Genomic DNA, 16,407 nt, shown 5'->3' on the forward strand with positions numbered 1-16,407 from the left:
CGCTACTCTTAAAGCCTAACCCTGATCCTTGTACCCTGCAGCCTTTAACTCTTACCGCACCCCTGTCCCCGGTAGTCTATCCCTAACAAACCCCACATATATACACACACTCTTACCTTAGAAATACCCACAGAGTGCAGTCTCACTGGCTAGGTGACCCTGCAGCAGCCTTCTCCCTCTTGCACTCAGGCTCAGCAGCCTCCGGAGTCCCCTGTAGCTCCCCCCTCCCCCTCGAGTCCCCTGTATCTCTGCCCCCAAGAGTCCCATGCATCTGAACGAGGCTTGGTATCTGAGCTAGTGCGGGTCTGAGCACTTAAATAGGGGGGTCTAACCTTGGGGCCCCTCAGAACATCGGCACCCGGGATGGCTGTCCCCTTGTCCTCCCTGTTGCCGGTCCTGATTAAAGTTGTTTTACACTATTGAGTTTGCACCATTTCTTATGACTGTACATGCTGGTGGAAGCTGGAGATCTTAAGTGAAGAATTAGTGGTTCTTGAAAACAAAAATACATTACTGTCTTCCCCTATGTGAATACTGTGTACTCCTTTTAGTACTATTTATAGTACAGGTTCATTTGTTATTAAAGTATGCAGATGTAATGATTTTCATTTGTCAGTATTACACTATTGTGTTTTCCCTTTTCCTTTCAGGAAAAAAACGTTCACATGGTTTCTGTGAACGAGAACTTCGATTTTGAGGACTTTTACTAATAAGCCCTTACTTAAGCACCCGAGGACCCATTGGTGTGGTTTGTGCCCCAGTTTGGTAGTTTCAGCTCATTAATGTATTACTACTGCTTGTCTTGACATCTATAAGGACTCCTGGAGTCCTATTGAGGGGATAATGCTATATAAATCCAATTACATAGATCAGTGGTTCCCAACCCTGGTCCTCAAGTACCCCCAACAGTGCACGTTTTCAAGGTCACCCGGCAGGTGCACACAGGGCCGGCGCCACCACTAGGCAGGTCTAGGCATTTATCTAGGGCGCTGGCCACTGGAGGGCGGCAGTTCGATCCTCGCACCCCGTGCAAAGGGGGTACCTGCTGCGCAGTCTGGGGAGCAGGCAGGGGGGTCCATGCCAGCTTCTGACAGGAGCCATCAGTGGTGTCTTTGTCGCGCGGATACCCGCTGCACTGCGTATAAAGCTGGCGGCGGGGTCCCTGCAGTGAATAAGAAATAACTAGCACTATCCGCCGGGCTATGCGGCAGCGCGGGACGCGCTGCTGGGTTTGAAAAAGATTCAGCCAATCAGCGTGCGGCCAGTGTTTTCAAAACAGAAGCGCTAGTTATTTCTTATTTACTGCATTTATACACAGCGCTACAGGTACCTGCGCGGCAAGGACACCACTGAAGGCTCCTGTCAGATGCCAGCATAGACCCCCCCTGCCCGCTCCCCAGATGGTGCAAAAGGTACCCCCCACCCGCTGGCACCGGGGCGCCCCCACCCCCTGGCACCGGGGCGCCCCCACCCCGACTCGCCTGGGGCGCTCCGGTACCTTGCACCGGCCCTGGGTGCACAGATTATTCAGGGTTGGGAACCACGGACATAGATTGACACAAGCAAAAGGACAACATGGAAATGGTTGACAGATGAAAGGTCGACATGACATCAAGTTTCATTTGTTGACTATATGCATGTCAACCTACTGACTGTGCACTCTGTCAGCCTTTTATCCAGATATCATTACGTATGCCAAATCACTATGATGCTGATATATTTTTATTTTGTATTAAGAAATTATTAATTATTATTATTTGTTTTAATTCACAGCCAAAGGTAAGAAATTGATTGCAGTTTTAATCCTGTAACTGCCTGCTTATATTCTGTTCTGTGACTGTATTGTCACTTCATTATGTACACAGTGCAGACAGTGCTTGTAACAGAGAGAGAATGAAGAAGCCCATAGGGATCATTGACAAGAAAGCAGTGGGGGAAGTGGGCGCATTTCCACAGCCAGGTGTACACAGAAGTGCCTGTGTGTTCCATGTCCTGCTCTCACGCTCTATTTATCATATTCAACAGAGCATAAGATACTTTTAGTTACAATGTGACACCTTGACATACATAGTGAACAAGTACCCATGAAAGTGAGACAAGCTTATATAGTTCAATATATTTTTTATAATGCATTCAGTATAAATCTTTAATAATTCATTTACAGAGAGCTATAATTATATAATCTCATACCTATCTTTATTTATATATTCAGAAAAAAAAATCTGATTATTATAATATTATTAATACATATAATGTTTATACAAGAAATAGACCACCCATCTATGTATAAAGGAGTAGCATTTGCCTATATATGATGTCTGATTGTCAGGGAAATGGAGATTGGGTGAAAGCCAAAGTGATCCGGTCTAAAGAACACCGAACCGGACTAGCTCCCTGCAGCGACCTTTGCAACTGTCAAGCTCCCTGTGCCCGTCTCTGTGTATGTGACAGCTGTCACCAAGCAAACAGTGCATGGAGATGTGCACGGATAGATTCACATCAGCCGAGGTCGCTGCAGGTAGCTGCTCCGGCCTGGCTTTCTGTAGTCTGGACCGCTCTGGCTTTCACCTAAACCCTGGGAAATGTACTAATTGAATGACATATAACATTGCATTGAGGTGGCCATACATCTACAGATCGATTGTCAGATTGGGCTGGTTGGAACACAAACCTGGTAATACCTGAATGACCGTTTTTGGCAGTTTTCCAGCATTTCAAAGCAAATGGTCAATGTTCATTTGCTCTCATCCATTACCAGGTTTTTGTTCCAACCAGCCCAATCTGACAATCGATCTGTAGATGTATGGCAGGCTTTAGTCTGACTCAACTAAAAGCGGATATCTTATTGGAAGTCATTGATCTTTGCACCACTGTAGTAAATAGAACACAAATGAGACTATGATTTAACCCAGGACTCCAAGAGAATTGCGTTTTTACTCTCCAGTGAGGCAAATTGTTTTACTGTAGTCTATTATGAGCATTTCATACATTCCTTAGAATTGGCTGCTACACTGCAAGAATAGTGTACGAAAGCTACAGCTCTTGGGAATCAAAAGGCACTGTATCAATATGTATTACAAAACTCCTCAAAATATAAAGAGAAGGGAAAAGTGATTCTCAGAACACTTAGTAATACTGAAACACACTGCAGGCGTCTTCCCGCATCTGTCAAACTGTGTAACAGAATTATCACTTCACTCAATACATATTTTTAGGGCTTGGATGAAAACTGACTCAGTCTCAAATGATTTAGCTGAATACTAATTGCAGACTGCAGTACTACGGAAACATAAAGCAAAGAAATATGGGATTTTGTTTTTCAACAAGACAATCTATTTCTTGTTTTGATCATTTTCTACATGAAAAAAAAATCAGCATCCTGTAATTGCATGAGTCACACTGGTATTTTTAGGCATGACTTGTCAATGAGCACCTGCTGATCCCATTGGTAGTTAGCTGGTCTACACTTTATGCCCTGTTTATTTGTGGGTCATCACATGAATGGATTAGGGTGACGGAATACAGCATTCACTCATGTGGCATAACTCTAGAATGGAATCATTTTCTGTGTGCTGACGTTTGTAGCATTGAATTAAAGCTATATTGGACATGTAGACATATTCTATTGTATTGGGTTCAAGACTTATGAAAGCGCTTTGGGCAAATTAGTCACCTTCACCCTTCTGTGGCACAGCACCCCCGATTCTTCTATGGTGCTGAGCAGCATCTTCTGTTTAGGAGAGTGTGGTGCTTGGTGGTGGCATTTTATCCAGCCACCACTCTCATAGAGCATTATAGACATGAAGGAGCAGCAACAGGTAGTTTCATAGTTAAGGAGAGGACAGTTGTTGCCAATTTATGTTAGAAGCCAGAATTTAAGTGAAGAAAGGCCACGAAGAGGAGCAGGCTAAGACAGGGTAAGTGGGGGTTGGAAGATCTTAGAGGTGGGGAAGCTGCTGGAGGGACACAGGGCATGGAACTGTTGAGGGACATGGGCAGTGAGGCAGTGAACTGCTGGAGTGACAGAGACAGATGTGTATAAGCAGCACAACTGTGTACATTATGTGTATAAGGGGCATTAATGTGTTCTTTAATATGAATCAAGGGCACTACATGTGGTGTAACGTGTATACGATTCTATACACATTTTAATGCCGTTGTAATTTTCATTTTTGATACTATTGTGTGACCACACCCCTTCCTTGTGAGAGCATTACACCTTCTTGCACTAATTCCCTGGCACTGGTCTAGGCTCTACCTAATGAGGATGTGTGTGTGTGTGTGTGTGTGTGTGTGTGGGGGCAATGTGATTCTTATCTGCTGTCAAATTTGATGTATTTGGCAATAAAAGAGTGACAATATGGAATTCGCTACTGCCATTTTCCAGTTAAAGAGCCATATATTACCCTTTATTTACATAAGACTTTACATATAGGTTATGTGTAACAATGTTCCATTGCTGTTCAACAGCAGAAATGTTAAACTTCCCTGAATTTGTGAGGAATAAAGTGTATGAGTCATATGGAAGGAACCCTAGTGTTTTAGCACCACCAAGCTATTGTAGTAGTGCTTACTGTACCTTAAAAATAGATGCAGATTGGTTTACTCTTGGAACACATATTAAATGAAAAAGATCCACCCTTTAATACACAGTTATTATTTCGTGCATATCATATCTATGAGAGTACATAGTGTGTTGTGACATTAGCAGCATTAGCTTAGCCTTCACATTAATATTGCTATGTTAACTGTAGTATCACTACAGAGAGCAGGTTCCTTGTAGACAATGCCACATGTACCCAGTATAACTGTGTGCGGCTCCGCCGTGCTAGTGTCCCGATTAGCGAGACACAGATGTTAAGAGGTGTGCCCAGGGATGGCAACAGAAATCTTGGGGCCCAATACACCAATATCGCTGGGGCCCCCTTAACCTTCTCTGACTCCCCCCATAAAAGAAAAACACCTGTTTTCCTTATGTCAAACCCCAACCCCCCCCCCCCCGCCCCGCCCCTTCATTGTCCATCCAACTTCAGTGCTCCCCAATACCTTCAAAGTCCCACTTCAGCACCCTTTCAATAAAAAAAACACCTTGCACCTTGACTGTAGCCTCTTCAGCCCCAGCAATACCCCCTACCCACAGCAAAATTACCTTTTCTACCTGTGGTGTGCTGTCACAATTGTGTTCATTGCTGTCTGCTCTGGCAGCTCTGCTGCAGCCCGAGGAGCTCTCATGGAGGTGGAGCTTCCGGGTTGCTCCCGATGGTGGCGGGTGGGAGCAGCCGCAGCATCTGCCGTTCTGTTCAGCTCCTGTCTTCCCATCCTGCCGCTTTTCTGTTTGCCTCCTGTACCGGCCCGCGCCACCGCGGGGACTCGGGAGGGGAGAAGAGAGGAGGCCTCCAACTGCAGTGGTGGAAGCTGCCTGGGGACGGCCTGTTGGGACACGCAGCTCCCCCGGCCGCCACTCACGCACACTCACTGACATGAGCAGGTGCTGCTGCGGCACTTATGTCAGTGTGTGTAAGCGGCCGCTGGGGGAGCTGCGTGTCCCAACAGGCTGTCCCCAGGCAGCTTCTGCCACTGCAGTTGGAGGCCTCCTCTCTTCTCCCCTCCCGAGTCCCAGTGGCGCCACGGCCGCAAAAATTATTGTTAGGGGGGGTTGTTTATGTGCCAGCCGCCCACAGCAAATGAAAGCCGGGCGGCTGACTGCGGGACAAGTGGCTGATTCTGGGGCCCCTCTGAATGCCGGGGCCCGGGTCAGCTGTCCCCTTTGACCCCCCCTGTCGCCGGGCCTGGGTGTGCCCTGTTTCCTCAAGTAATATGTTTCTTTTTGATATAAATATGTTTTCCCACCTAAATCTAGCTTACAGTGATTAGGTCCTGTGATACCAGTTTTAATGAATCATTCCAATAATGGATTCTTATTTGACCTCAGTAATCACATCTCATTGACACAAATATGCTTGGCTTTTTGTCTGCATGAGAATCGTTGAGCTCAGCCTTTAACATGACACTGGATATGTGTAATACCCATCTGCACAGTACTGTATAAGAGTTCTCCCAGCAAGTGATACCACCTTGCTTTCATCAGAGTTGGCTTGGTCAAAAAATGGGACAGTGCTTGAAAAAGGTGGAGCTGGAAATCCAGATGTGAGCATCTGCCCTGCACAGTATTGTTGGCATAAACCGGTGCATGGGAAGGGACGGGCCTTGAGAGTGTCCTGGCTACATAGAAGCAGCATCCCCTGCACCTCTTGTAACTACACCCATGACTATGTGCCCAATTCAGACCTGCTCGCTGGGATTTGGAGCTCAGCGAGCAGGCTAATGACTCCCGCTGAACGCATGACCCCCTGGCCCACCGTGCAGGGCTGCCAACGTATGTGTACGGGTATACATTGTGTACAGGTACACATCCCGCACAGAGAAGAAACCATTAGATGGTTATTTGCCATCAAATGATTTCTCCTTCTGTTTCTACTGCTCGCAGTTGCCGGGTACTCCCAACCTTTCACCCATCGTTTTTGTGGGCACACCCAGGAAATGCTGGGGGTCCACCCCGGCTTGCCCCCCTTAGCAAGGGTACTGCATATGAACATTACCAAAAATACACATGCGCATTAGGTGGACAGGGGCGAATTAGCTCCTGTGCATGCAGGTCTTACATCTCATTCAATATCCTTTCAACCACCCTATGCTCTACAATATGAATAATGAACAGGTCATAATGAATATTTGAACATTGCAGTGAATACCTCCATTGGTGGCTTGTATACTTGTTTAGAATAAAACTGCAAATATACATGTGAAATGGAATGGCATTTTTATTATGATCATGGAACCACAATGCGCCACATCACGGAACAGTGAAGAAAACACGGTACTTATATGTTAGTTGGGCGCCCACTAAGCGATTTGCTTAGTTTTCCGCATCCCCTCGCCACGCTTAGGGCACGGTGGCTCATTGCGCTCGCCACACTATATAAAATCAACTTCATGCCAACATGGATAGTGGGGGTATGAGCGTAGTAACTATAGTGGGCGCCCAACTAACATATAAGTACCGAAAACACACACACACAGTGTCGCAGAGGGGGCTACTATTTAACCGGTCTTGGGATGGAAATGCCTAGGTCGGTCATCTTCCCCACTGCCTTGCGCTGGTTGTGTGTGTATAGTAGTGCAGCAGAGAACCACATTGGGCAGTGAGAAAGAAGTGACTGCTGCTGCAGCAGTTACTCTCACTGCCTCATGTGCCACTGGGCTGCACTGCTATACAAGGGCAGTCAACAGCAGTGGGCAGAGATATACTGTAGTCATCCTCCTCTCCCCTGGAACCCCCGTGTTATCAGTGTGCCGTGGAGTTATCCGTCTTTTTCTTAAAAGGGAGCATGGCTACACTTCTCCAGATTTGGCCACACCCACATTCAGTACCTGGGCCTATCACAGCTCTTCATGGCCTTGCACATACACATAAAGTAAACATATAAAGTAAATGCACATATGAAAACAAAGGGTAGAGAAGTCCCCTGCTCACAATAGAGCTTACAGTCTAGTGGCAGAATGACCCAGTTGGGACAAGTGGAGTCAGTGTTTGCTCAGAGTGGAGATTGTAGTAGAACTAGAGCAGTGGTTACTAAACCTGGTCCCCAAGTACCCCCAACAGTGCATGTTTTCCAGGTCACCCAGAAGATGCAGAGATTATTCAGGCACATTTTAAAAGATACACAGATGGAGCTAATTATTTCACTTGTGATTCTGTGTAGAGACCTGGAAAACGTGCACTGTAGGGGGTACTTGAGGACCAGGGTTGGGAACCACTGAACTAGAGAATGTACAGTATTAGTAGAGATAGTATAAGTAGTGGAGGGTATACCTGTAGATGACACTCTTCCAGTGTTGGTGGGAGTGCTAGTAATGAGGAGTATACTAGTAGATGTGGCTGTACCATACTGGAGCATCTACGATTAGATGAAGGTATACCAGCAATGGAGAGTATACCAGTAGCTGAAGTTATACCACTACTACAGTTTTGGATATATTAGCAGTTGAGGATATACCAGTAATGGGGTGTATAACAGTAGTGTGGGGTATACCAGTATTAGGAGTATATACCAGTAGATGATGGTATACAAGCAAGTAGTGGGGGGTATACAAATAGATGAGGGTATAGCAGTAGTTGGGGGTATAGCAATAAATGAGGGCATGCCAATAGTGGAGAGGATACCAATTGGTTGAGGGAATACCAGTAGGTGAGGCTATACCAGTTGCGGAGAGTATACAGTAGATGAAGGCAGACAAGTAGAGGAATGTATACCAGTAGTGGGGGTATACTAGTAGAAAAGGGTACACCAGTAGATAAGGGTATACCAGTTGATGATGTTATACCAGTAGTAGGTAGGGGAATCCCATAAGATGAGGGTATACTAGTGGTGGATATGCCAGTAGTTGAGGGTATACCAGTAGGGGAGGGTATATCAACAGATGAAGCAGAGGCACTTTAAGAGAGGAGGGGGCATGTGCAGATTCACATCAGGCCCCCTCCTCTCACAAGACTTATTGGTATTGTGCCAGTCTACTGTGCAGGTCGCCGGGAACATGATGACCCCGCCACATTCCCAGGGGCCACCTCTATTGCGCATGCACAAATCACCAGCAAATTCCCGCGAATGCCATTCATTTTTGTGCTGTGCAGCCAGCACCAGGGACCGATGGAGAGGTGAATACAGTTAAATGGGTACAGGGTGTGTAGTATGTTGGCCCCTTAATGGCCTGTGTGCACCGAACACCTTATATCCATTTTAGATACACAAATGGGATGAAGGTATAGCACAGGCATTCCCAACCACGGTCCTCAATTCACATCAACAGTCCAGGTTTTAGTGATATCCAGGCTTCAGCACAGATGGTTTCATCAGAATCACTCAGATACTAATTAAGTCATAATAGGGTATTCCAGTAGTGGAGGGTATTCCAGTAATGAGAGTATACCTGTAGATGAGGGTATGCCAGTAGGTGGGAGTATACCTGTAGTGGATGGTATTCTAGTAGTGGTGTATGTGTGTGGGGGAGGTATACGGTATAACAGTAGACGAGGGTATAATGTAGTGGAGGGTATGCCAGTAGTTGAGAGTATGCCAGTAGTTGAGAGTATACCTGTACATGAGGGAATGCCTGTAGTGGATGGTATACCAGAAATGGAGGGTATAACAGTAGTTGAGGGTTTACAAGTAGTGGAGGATAGAACAGTAGAAGAGTGTATGCCAGTAGCAGAGGTTATACCAGTAAATGATAGTATACCCGTAGGTGAGGGTTGCCAGTAGTGGAGGCTTGTACCAGTAATGGGGAGTATACCTGCAGATAAGGGTATACTAGTAGTGGTATATATATATATATATATATATATATGTGTGTGTGTGTGTGTTATACGGTATAACAGTAGGTGAGTATACCAGTAGTAGGGGCATACCTTTAGATGACTGTATGCCAGTAGCAGAGGGTAGACCAGTAGATGAAGGAGAAAAACAGGTTATAGCATTGGAGGTGGAGGTAGGTGAGTGGTTCATCTACAAAGTATTGTGTGTCTATCTAAAACAAGACATAATGGGTGACATTTACTAAAGGAAATTTGTAAAAAATAGGTGTATTTGTATCCAGAAATACACCTATTTTTGACATTTACTATCCCGAAAATACGGCAATTCGTATTCGTATTGATAGCACATCAATACGACTACGAATTGCCGTATTTTCGTGATAGTAAATGTCAAAAATCAGTGTATTTCTGGATACAAATACACCTATTTTTTTACAAATTTCCTTTAGTAAATTTCCCCCTATATTTCTAAATCTCATATTAGCATCTATGGGCCTGATTCAGACACAGTTGCACTTTTGCGACATTTCGCAAAAGGACAACTGGTAGCGGTAGTCTGCTGGGTGGGCCGTCCAGCACAGGGCAAGGCCACCCTGCCCACCAGGTCCCTCTCTGCGATGTGCCTCCAAAAATCTACAGGTACTGTACATCACTAAAGCACTTGCACATGACTGGTCGCCCCCAACTGCGAAGCCAGACCTGTAATATTTAGGGTCAGAGCAGCTGTGTTTGACGTTACAGCCACCGCAGCCCTCCCCCGGTGTGGCCCAGACACACCTGGTGTTCTGGGCCTCTCCCAGAAAATATTCAGGCCCACCCCCAATGGGTCTGTCCCCACGCCCATCGAGTCATCACCCCCCCCCCCCCCCCAGGTCAGAACTTAAACTGCTAATGCACGGCAATGACAGTTTAAGTGTTCACGCTGGCGATCTGTGATTTTTGGAGATCTGCAACCAAGTCTTATTCAGACTATGTACAAAGGCAAATGTACAGTACATGAAACAATACATAGAGAACCCTAAATTGTGTATTGTTCATGTGTATATTTATTGTAAGGTGCCATGCATTTTATTATATTTAATATGTTAGTATGTAGTCAGCTATTTAAAACATTTAACACATGCACCCCTTAGCTATAATAGAATATAATATAGATGAGCTCTGATGTCTAAACTACAGTTTTGTTGAAAAACATGCATGTAATAGCATATTGCAAGTTAATATAAATAATTATTTCAACGTTCTCCTATAAAAAAGAAAAAAAAAAGCAAGACAATCCCAGTTCCTGTGTGGTACAGTACTGTAACTGAATGAGTAGGTTCTTTTTTTTTTTAAGAGTAAAAAATATAATTGAATACCTCTAACTGGCTTAACTAAGCAGCAGTCATTCGTTGCTTAGTGAGCCCTGAAACACCGCCCACCGCTAGGCTGAACGTCCGCCCCCCGCTGCTGAATCCCCTTGGTAACATGGGGATGTATGCAAACGCATCTCCTTGCCTGTGGCCAAAAGTGGAGAGAAATCCACCAAAGAGAGGTCTGCACTAAGCAACTGTGTGTCATATGTATTGTGGTGTGAATCCGGTGGCCGTGCGGGATGCCGGCTGATCTTGGAGGTTTGTTAAAGGGACAGACAGTTACACGGCAGAACCATGCCTTGTCAATGACTGCCTCTTTAAAAAAAACAAAAAACCTCTCAGTTCTGCAAGCATATCGCATGGCCTCCAGACTCTCAACGCATTATTGGGGTTATTCAGACCTGATAGCTGGGCTGCTAATGAGCAGAGCCCTGCGATCAGCTAATCACCGCCCTGTGCATGCCTGCAAATTGTTGTGCAAGCTTGTGAAAATATTGCAGCACTGTGATTCCTTCCATTCCACATCCACATCCATATGCAAGCAGCTCACGAATAATGATTTTTCCAGTGTGCGCCCTGGACTTATTTGGCAGGTGCAATAGAAACAGGCTGATCGGGGCCGGATCTGACGCCACACGACTCTCTCTCTCCCCTCCCCCCCCCCCCAAGCACCTGGACATATCTGTGTCTTCCCTGACACTCACAGGAAATGGGCCTGTAACCACCCTCAATTGTTGGCTTCATGTCAATCAACTTGCATATGGCCAGTGAGGAAAAAGTAGCAGGATTTTATCACAGGATGGCCTTGTGCACTAGGATCTGTATGAATGCACAGTCCTTCGATTATCGCCTCGGCCTGTGAATTCACACCCATGCGATCAGGTCTGAATAAACCCCCACATCTGGCTCTGTGTGCCTGTTACTTCTGGCTAGCTTTGTCTCCTCTCAAGACCCTAACACTCCAATGTTTCTCTATGCACCCATAGAAAGCAATGTCTATCTAAATGCCCAAATTAATGGGAGGAACAGATCTATCAATTTAAAAATAAAGGACAGACAACATATAGAAAACTATTCATTACATGTGTTTTAACGGTATTGCAGTTTACTTTGGCATTTTAAGACCTTTACATGTATGTTAATGGCTTGAGCTCCGTACTTATAACCTATTAAATTCTGATAGGCCTCTGAGGAAAAAAATATGGATTAGATATTTATGGTGGAAGGTTTGGATGTATCCTTTACATATGAGCAAAGATCCATCTGCACACGTTTCATCACTTGCATTTTGAGCAATTACCAAATGAACACACACCACATACAGTACAGCAAACTTACTTTGCTTTACAAGTGAGGATGATGCTGCTGCTGCCGCCTTCCAAGTTTAACATGGTGATGGTGTCAAAGTCTGTCTCTCTTATTGTTGTTGGATATACAAATTCAACTTGTGAAGGCACCTGGCAAAGATGTACCGTATATACTCGAGTATAAGTCGACCCGAATATAAGCCGAGGCACCTAATTTTACAACAAAAAACTGGGAAAACTTATTCAAGTAGGACCCTCACTCGAGTATAAGCCGAGGGGGGCTTTTTCAGCATAAAAAATGTTCTGAAAAAGTAGGCTTATACTCGAGTATATATGGTATTTCATTCTTAACCATTTGAGTGGCAAGTAAATTTGGTGTGAAATTTGCAAAGCAAACATTTTTTTTCATCATAATGACCTGTAATGTTTGCCTTACTGTATATAGGAAATATATATATTTTTTTTTACACAACATTTTTAATATAACAAAAGTGAGCGACGCTGGCATTTTAGCCAATATTTTGCATCTCTCACAGAGATGTTGCCATTTTTAGCAGATATTTTGCACATCTCTCACAGAGATGCTGGCACTCAAAGGGTTAAGGTGACATTCATTTGTTTTAAAGGGTGCTTTAAGAAATAGGTGACTGACATAGCTATTCAATTGTGGCTCTGATCGAGTGCAATTGCTGGGTGCAAAAATAAATATGGACACTCGCTGTTAAGCGCTCCTAAATAACATTAATTGAATTGCTCTGTTTAGTGCACCAAAAAAAAAAAAGACTGAATCTCCCCTGTTATCTGTGTGTGATAGAGATTATATATATATATATATATATATATATATATATATATATATGCCTTCTCAGGGCACATGCTGAGTTATGAGTATGCCGGTTCCTATTATAAGTTGAGAAAACTTGTAGTGCAATCATACCTTAATGCAATTGCAGAAAGGGGCAGACTTGTATGGGGGTGCAGTTATGTCTGTCATTTACTGTATTGATTGTGAGCTGAAGGATATTGTTCAGTGTGTATGCACCATATGCTGCTGGTACAATGCTGACTGCACCTTCAGATACATCCATCCCAGCTCTGGAGCTTACCGCCACTATTTTTACGAGCAGCTTTTTTGAGGTGAAAGTTTTGGTGACTGCATCAGGAATCTTATACTGTACACTAAAATATTATTCGTTTTATACAGACTTATTCATAGGTATAATAAATATGGCTAATAAACATTACTTTTCATAAAGCTAATATACATCATACCCAAATAACTGGGAAGTAGTTCTATGGAGCCATTTTTGTAGAGCCTAGCAATGTATGTACTATTAGTATGGGTTGAGGGACAATGGTATATAATAATAATAATAAAAAACATGCTGCCAGTTCTAGTAATGCAGATTATCATGAGCCTGACCATGCTGTACAGTATATCATTTTATAATGATTGTTGCTGTATAAGCTGCTTTAGTATAGGTATTTGTGTATGCCCATACAAGGATTTCCTTTCCCCATAAGAACATTGATTAGGAAAATTCTTATCAAGCTTCTTAATGTTATAACACATTCAAACTAATTAGCTTTGTTTGACAGTGTGTCTTATACGTGTGTATATCAAGGCCACTTAATGTGAAGAATTTGTGCTTTATAACTGAACTCACCCAGCGCCCTGTTCCTTTCTGACTCTATAATGAGCAGCGCCCTAGAATCAGACTTGCGCTATGTAACTGCTACAGGTTTCTCAGTCTTTCCTCATTAGCAATAAACAAGCCACATCTTCGTAACATTCCTGAAGTAACAAGCTAATTATCCATTAGCGTAGTAAATATGAGTGGGCCAGCTTTGCTGAAGCTGAGAAACTCTAATAATTTGCCATAAAGCTTCTGTGCTACTATAAATATCTTTGTCATTTAAGCAGTCTTACTAGGATGGTTATTTCACTTTACAAAATCAGCCACAGTGTCCGCAAAGGGCCTTGGTGACATCTCACCTTGGGCCAGATTCTTTAAGCTTCAAAAGTGATAAAATAAAGAGTGATCAACAGTCAGCCAATCAGCTCCTACCTGCCATGTCACAGGCTGTGTTTGAAAAATGTCACAGGAGCTGATTGGCTGGCTGTTTATCACTCTCTATTTTATCACTTTTGAAGCTTAGAGAAGGTGGCCCATTATCTGGTATCTAAAGAACAAACTGTATAAACTGTATTGTTCAGAAATAAAATGTGTAAGATTACATGAGGATTCCTCATGCTGGCTTTATCCTTCAGGTGGGACCTTATGGCAAATCAGGAGGATCCATATGGGGACAGTACAAGGTAGTGGTCACTTCATCTAGAATTTCCATCCCTAGGTTCAACACATTCAATCATCCGCCTTTTAGACTATGAGTTACCAATATGGCATCTCACAATGGCATAGGATACCCTCTGAATTCCCTTACACAGGAAACAGCACACTGGATGCCAGTAATGCATTGCTCTGCAACACATTGCAAGCTGTCCCAGCTGTGACATTGTAAGGGAAGTTCTTCTAGGCAATCTCCTACATGCCCTCTGGCATAAAGGCCACCCAGGTATTGTCATGGCTCTGTCCCTGAGAGGGAGGCATACTTTATGTCCCTCATACGGACGTCTCTTGTTCGACTTGCGGCTCATCTTTCTTTGGTTTCATTTTGCAGAACCCATGCAGACCGCAGAAACACGCAAAGGTAAACTGAGGCATGGAATGTTGGCACTGAGGTTGATGTCCGGGGTATACCTACAGTAGAAGAACAAAGTTAGACATTGTTTTACTCATAGTTCACGGTGTATGTTACTGTTACTGAGCTGCAATATCTGCTTATAAATGGAATTATCTATTGAAAGTATACTCTCGCCAAAATATCCCCACCCTCCCACCATAGAGATAGTTAGACCAGGAATCCCCCCACCCTCTGGGATCTGGGTTTTAACTTAAGGGATCTCCCTGCATCCCACCTAAAGATCTGTTCACCTGTTGGAGCTAATTTATACTCTTTACTTGAATGCAGAATAGCAATGATAATATGATATGGATGCATTTTAAAAGCTCATTAAAAAGAAACAAAATATTTCAAATTGGAAACAAAATTATACATTAGAAATAGTAGTTTGTTTAATGACATTACTACAAATTATGTGGGAGAGTTATTAAAGATAGGAGAAAGATAACTTATAGAGAGATAAAGGCCCTTATTCTGGTTGGTGCGGATATATCCGCGTGCGTTCGGGACGCCGATGTTTAGTGTCTGCGCATGTGCAGAGGCGTCTCTGCGCATGTGCGAGCGGGGCGTACGGCCAAATCCAGCATGATATGTGAACACTCCGAACAGGGGGTGGAGAGGGGCGTGAAGGGCTATTTGTGCTCATTACCATATGCATACGCCCCGCGTTTCATGGGCGTTCCCATGCAAACGCTGGGCGTACGTATGGTAATGCGGCCATGACGCACGTGTAGGGGGCGGACATATGACATCGCCGGATGTCAGCTGCCCACCCAGATCCCTGCTTTTGCACGGAAAAATGTCCGTGTGGTCTGAGGTTGCGGGAGCTGGTGGAGCACTCGGTCCTGCATTCGATGGTCTGCGACCATCGAATGATGGGGGAGGTTCCCTTAGATGAAGGAGGCGTATTCCGTGTAAAATACACGTGCGGTCCGTTCGGCCAGCTTCTTACCGCGTACGGACGGAGTTGGCGATCCGTATGGAAGGCGGGGTTTCGCACGCACGGTCCTGGCTGCATAATCGGATCCGGCCGCACCGGCCAGAATAAGGCCCAAAGTAACCACCAGTCAGGTCCTAACTGCCATGTTACAGACATTGGGGCAGATGTATAAAGCCTTAACAAAAGATAAATGCAAGGATGATAAAGAGAGATAAACGTCCAGCCAATCACCTGCTAACTGCCATGTTACAAAAAGTCAGGAAGGAGCAGATTGGCTGGACGTTTATCTCTCTTTATCACCTTTGCATTTATCTCTTGTTAAGGCTCCATTATTAAAAAATTAGAGCAGTTGATTGGTTGGCACTTTATCTTTCTCCAGGCTTTGATAAATCACTCCTAGGGATCTAAAAATCATGCGCTTTCCATTCATTTTTGTTGCGACTGTATATAGCTTTATGGTATTATACATAATCCTCATGAATCTACTTAGCTTGGTTTCTAAATGCAACTGTACATCATTAAATACATAATACAGGTTATTAATTGAAAGAATGGTTTTGGCTTTCTTCAATAAGCAGTGTTCAATGCAAAGTTGTCTCTGTATTCTGGAAGTCTTGTTAGCATGCTTGATAATATCAGGGAAATCCAAGCAAAGATTACACATTTCTGATCACATATCATATACAC

At 44.1% G+C, this 16,407-nt stretch overlaps 1 protein-coding gene across 1 annotated transcript in view; it reads right to left on the reverse strand.

Annotated features, from left to right (window-relative positions):
• Window positions 1-11,377: 11,377 nt before the first annotated feature.
• Window positions 11,378-16,407, reverse strand: part of BLACAT1 (BLACAT1 overlapping LEMD1 locus) — a 33,789-nt gene continuing 28,759 nt past the window's right edge. Inside the window, exon 3 of the mRNA XM_083173014.1 lies at window positions 11,378-14,797. Coding sequence (XP_083029140.1) covers window positions 14,660-14,761 — 102 coding nt within the window. The 5' untranslated portion in view covers window positions 14,762-14,797 and the 3' untranslated portion in view covers window positions 11,378-14,659. The remainder of the gene's footprint in view (window positions 14,798-16,407) is intronic.

Source organism: Crinia signifera, chromosome 2, assembly GCF_055691185.1.
Source record: "Crinia signifera chromosome 2, ASM5569118v1, whole genome shotgun sequence".
Taxonomy (NCBI): Eukaryota; Metazoa; Chordata; class Amphibia; order Anura; family Myobatrachidae; genus Crinia; species Crinia signifera.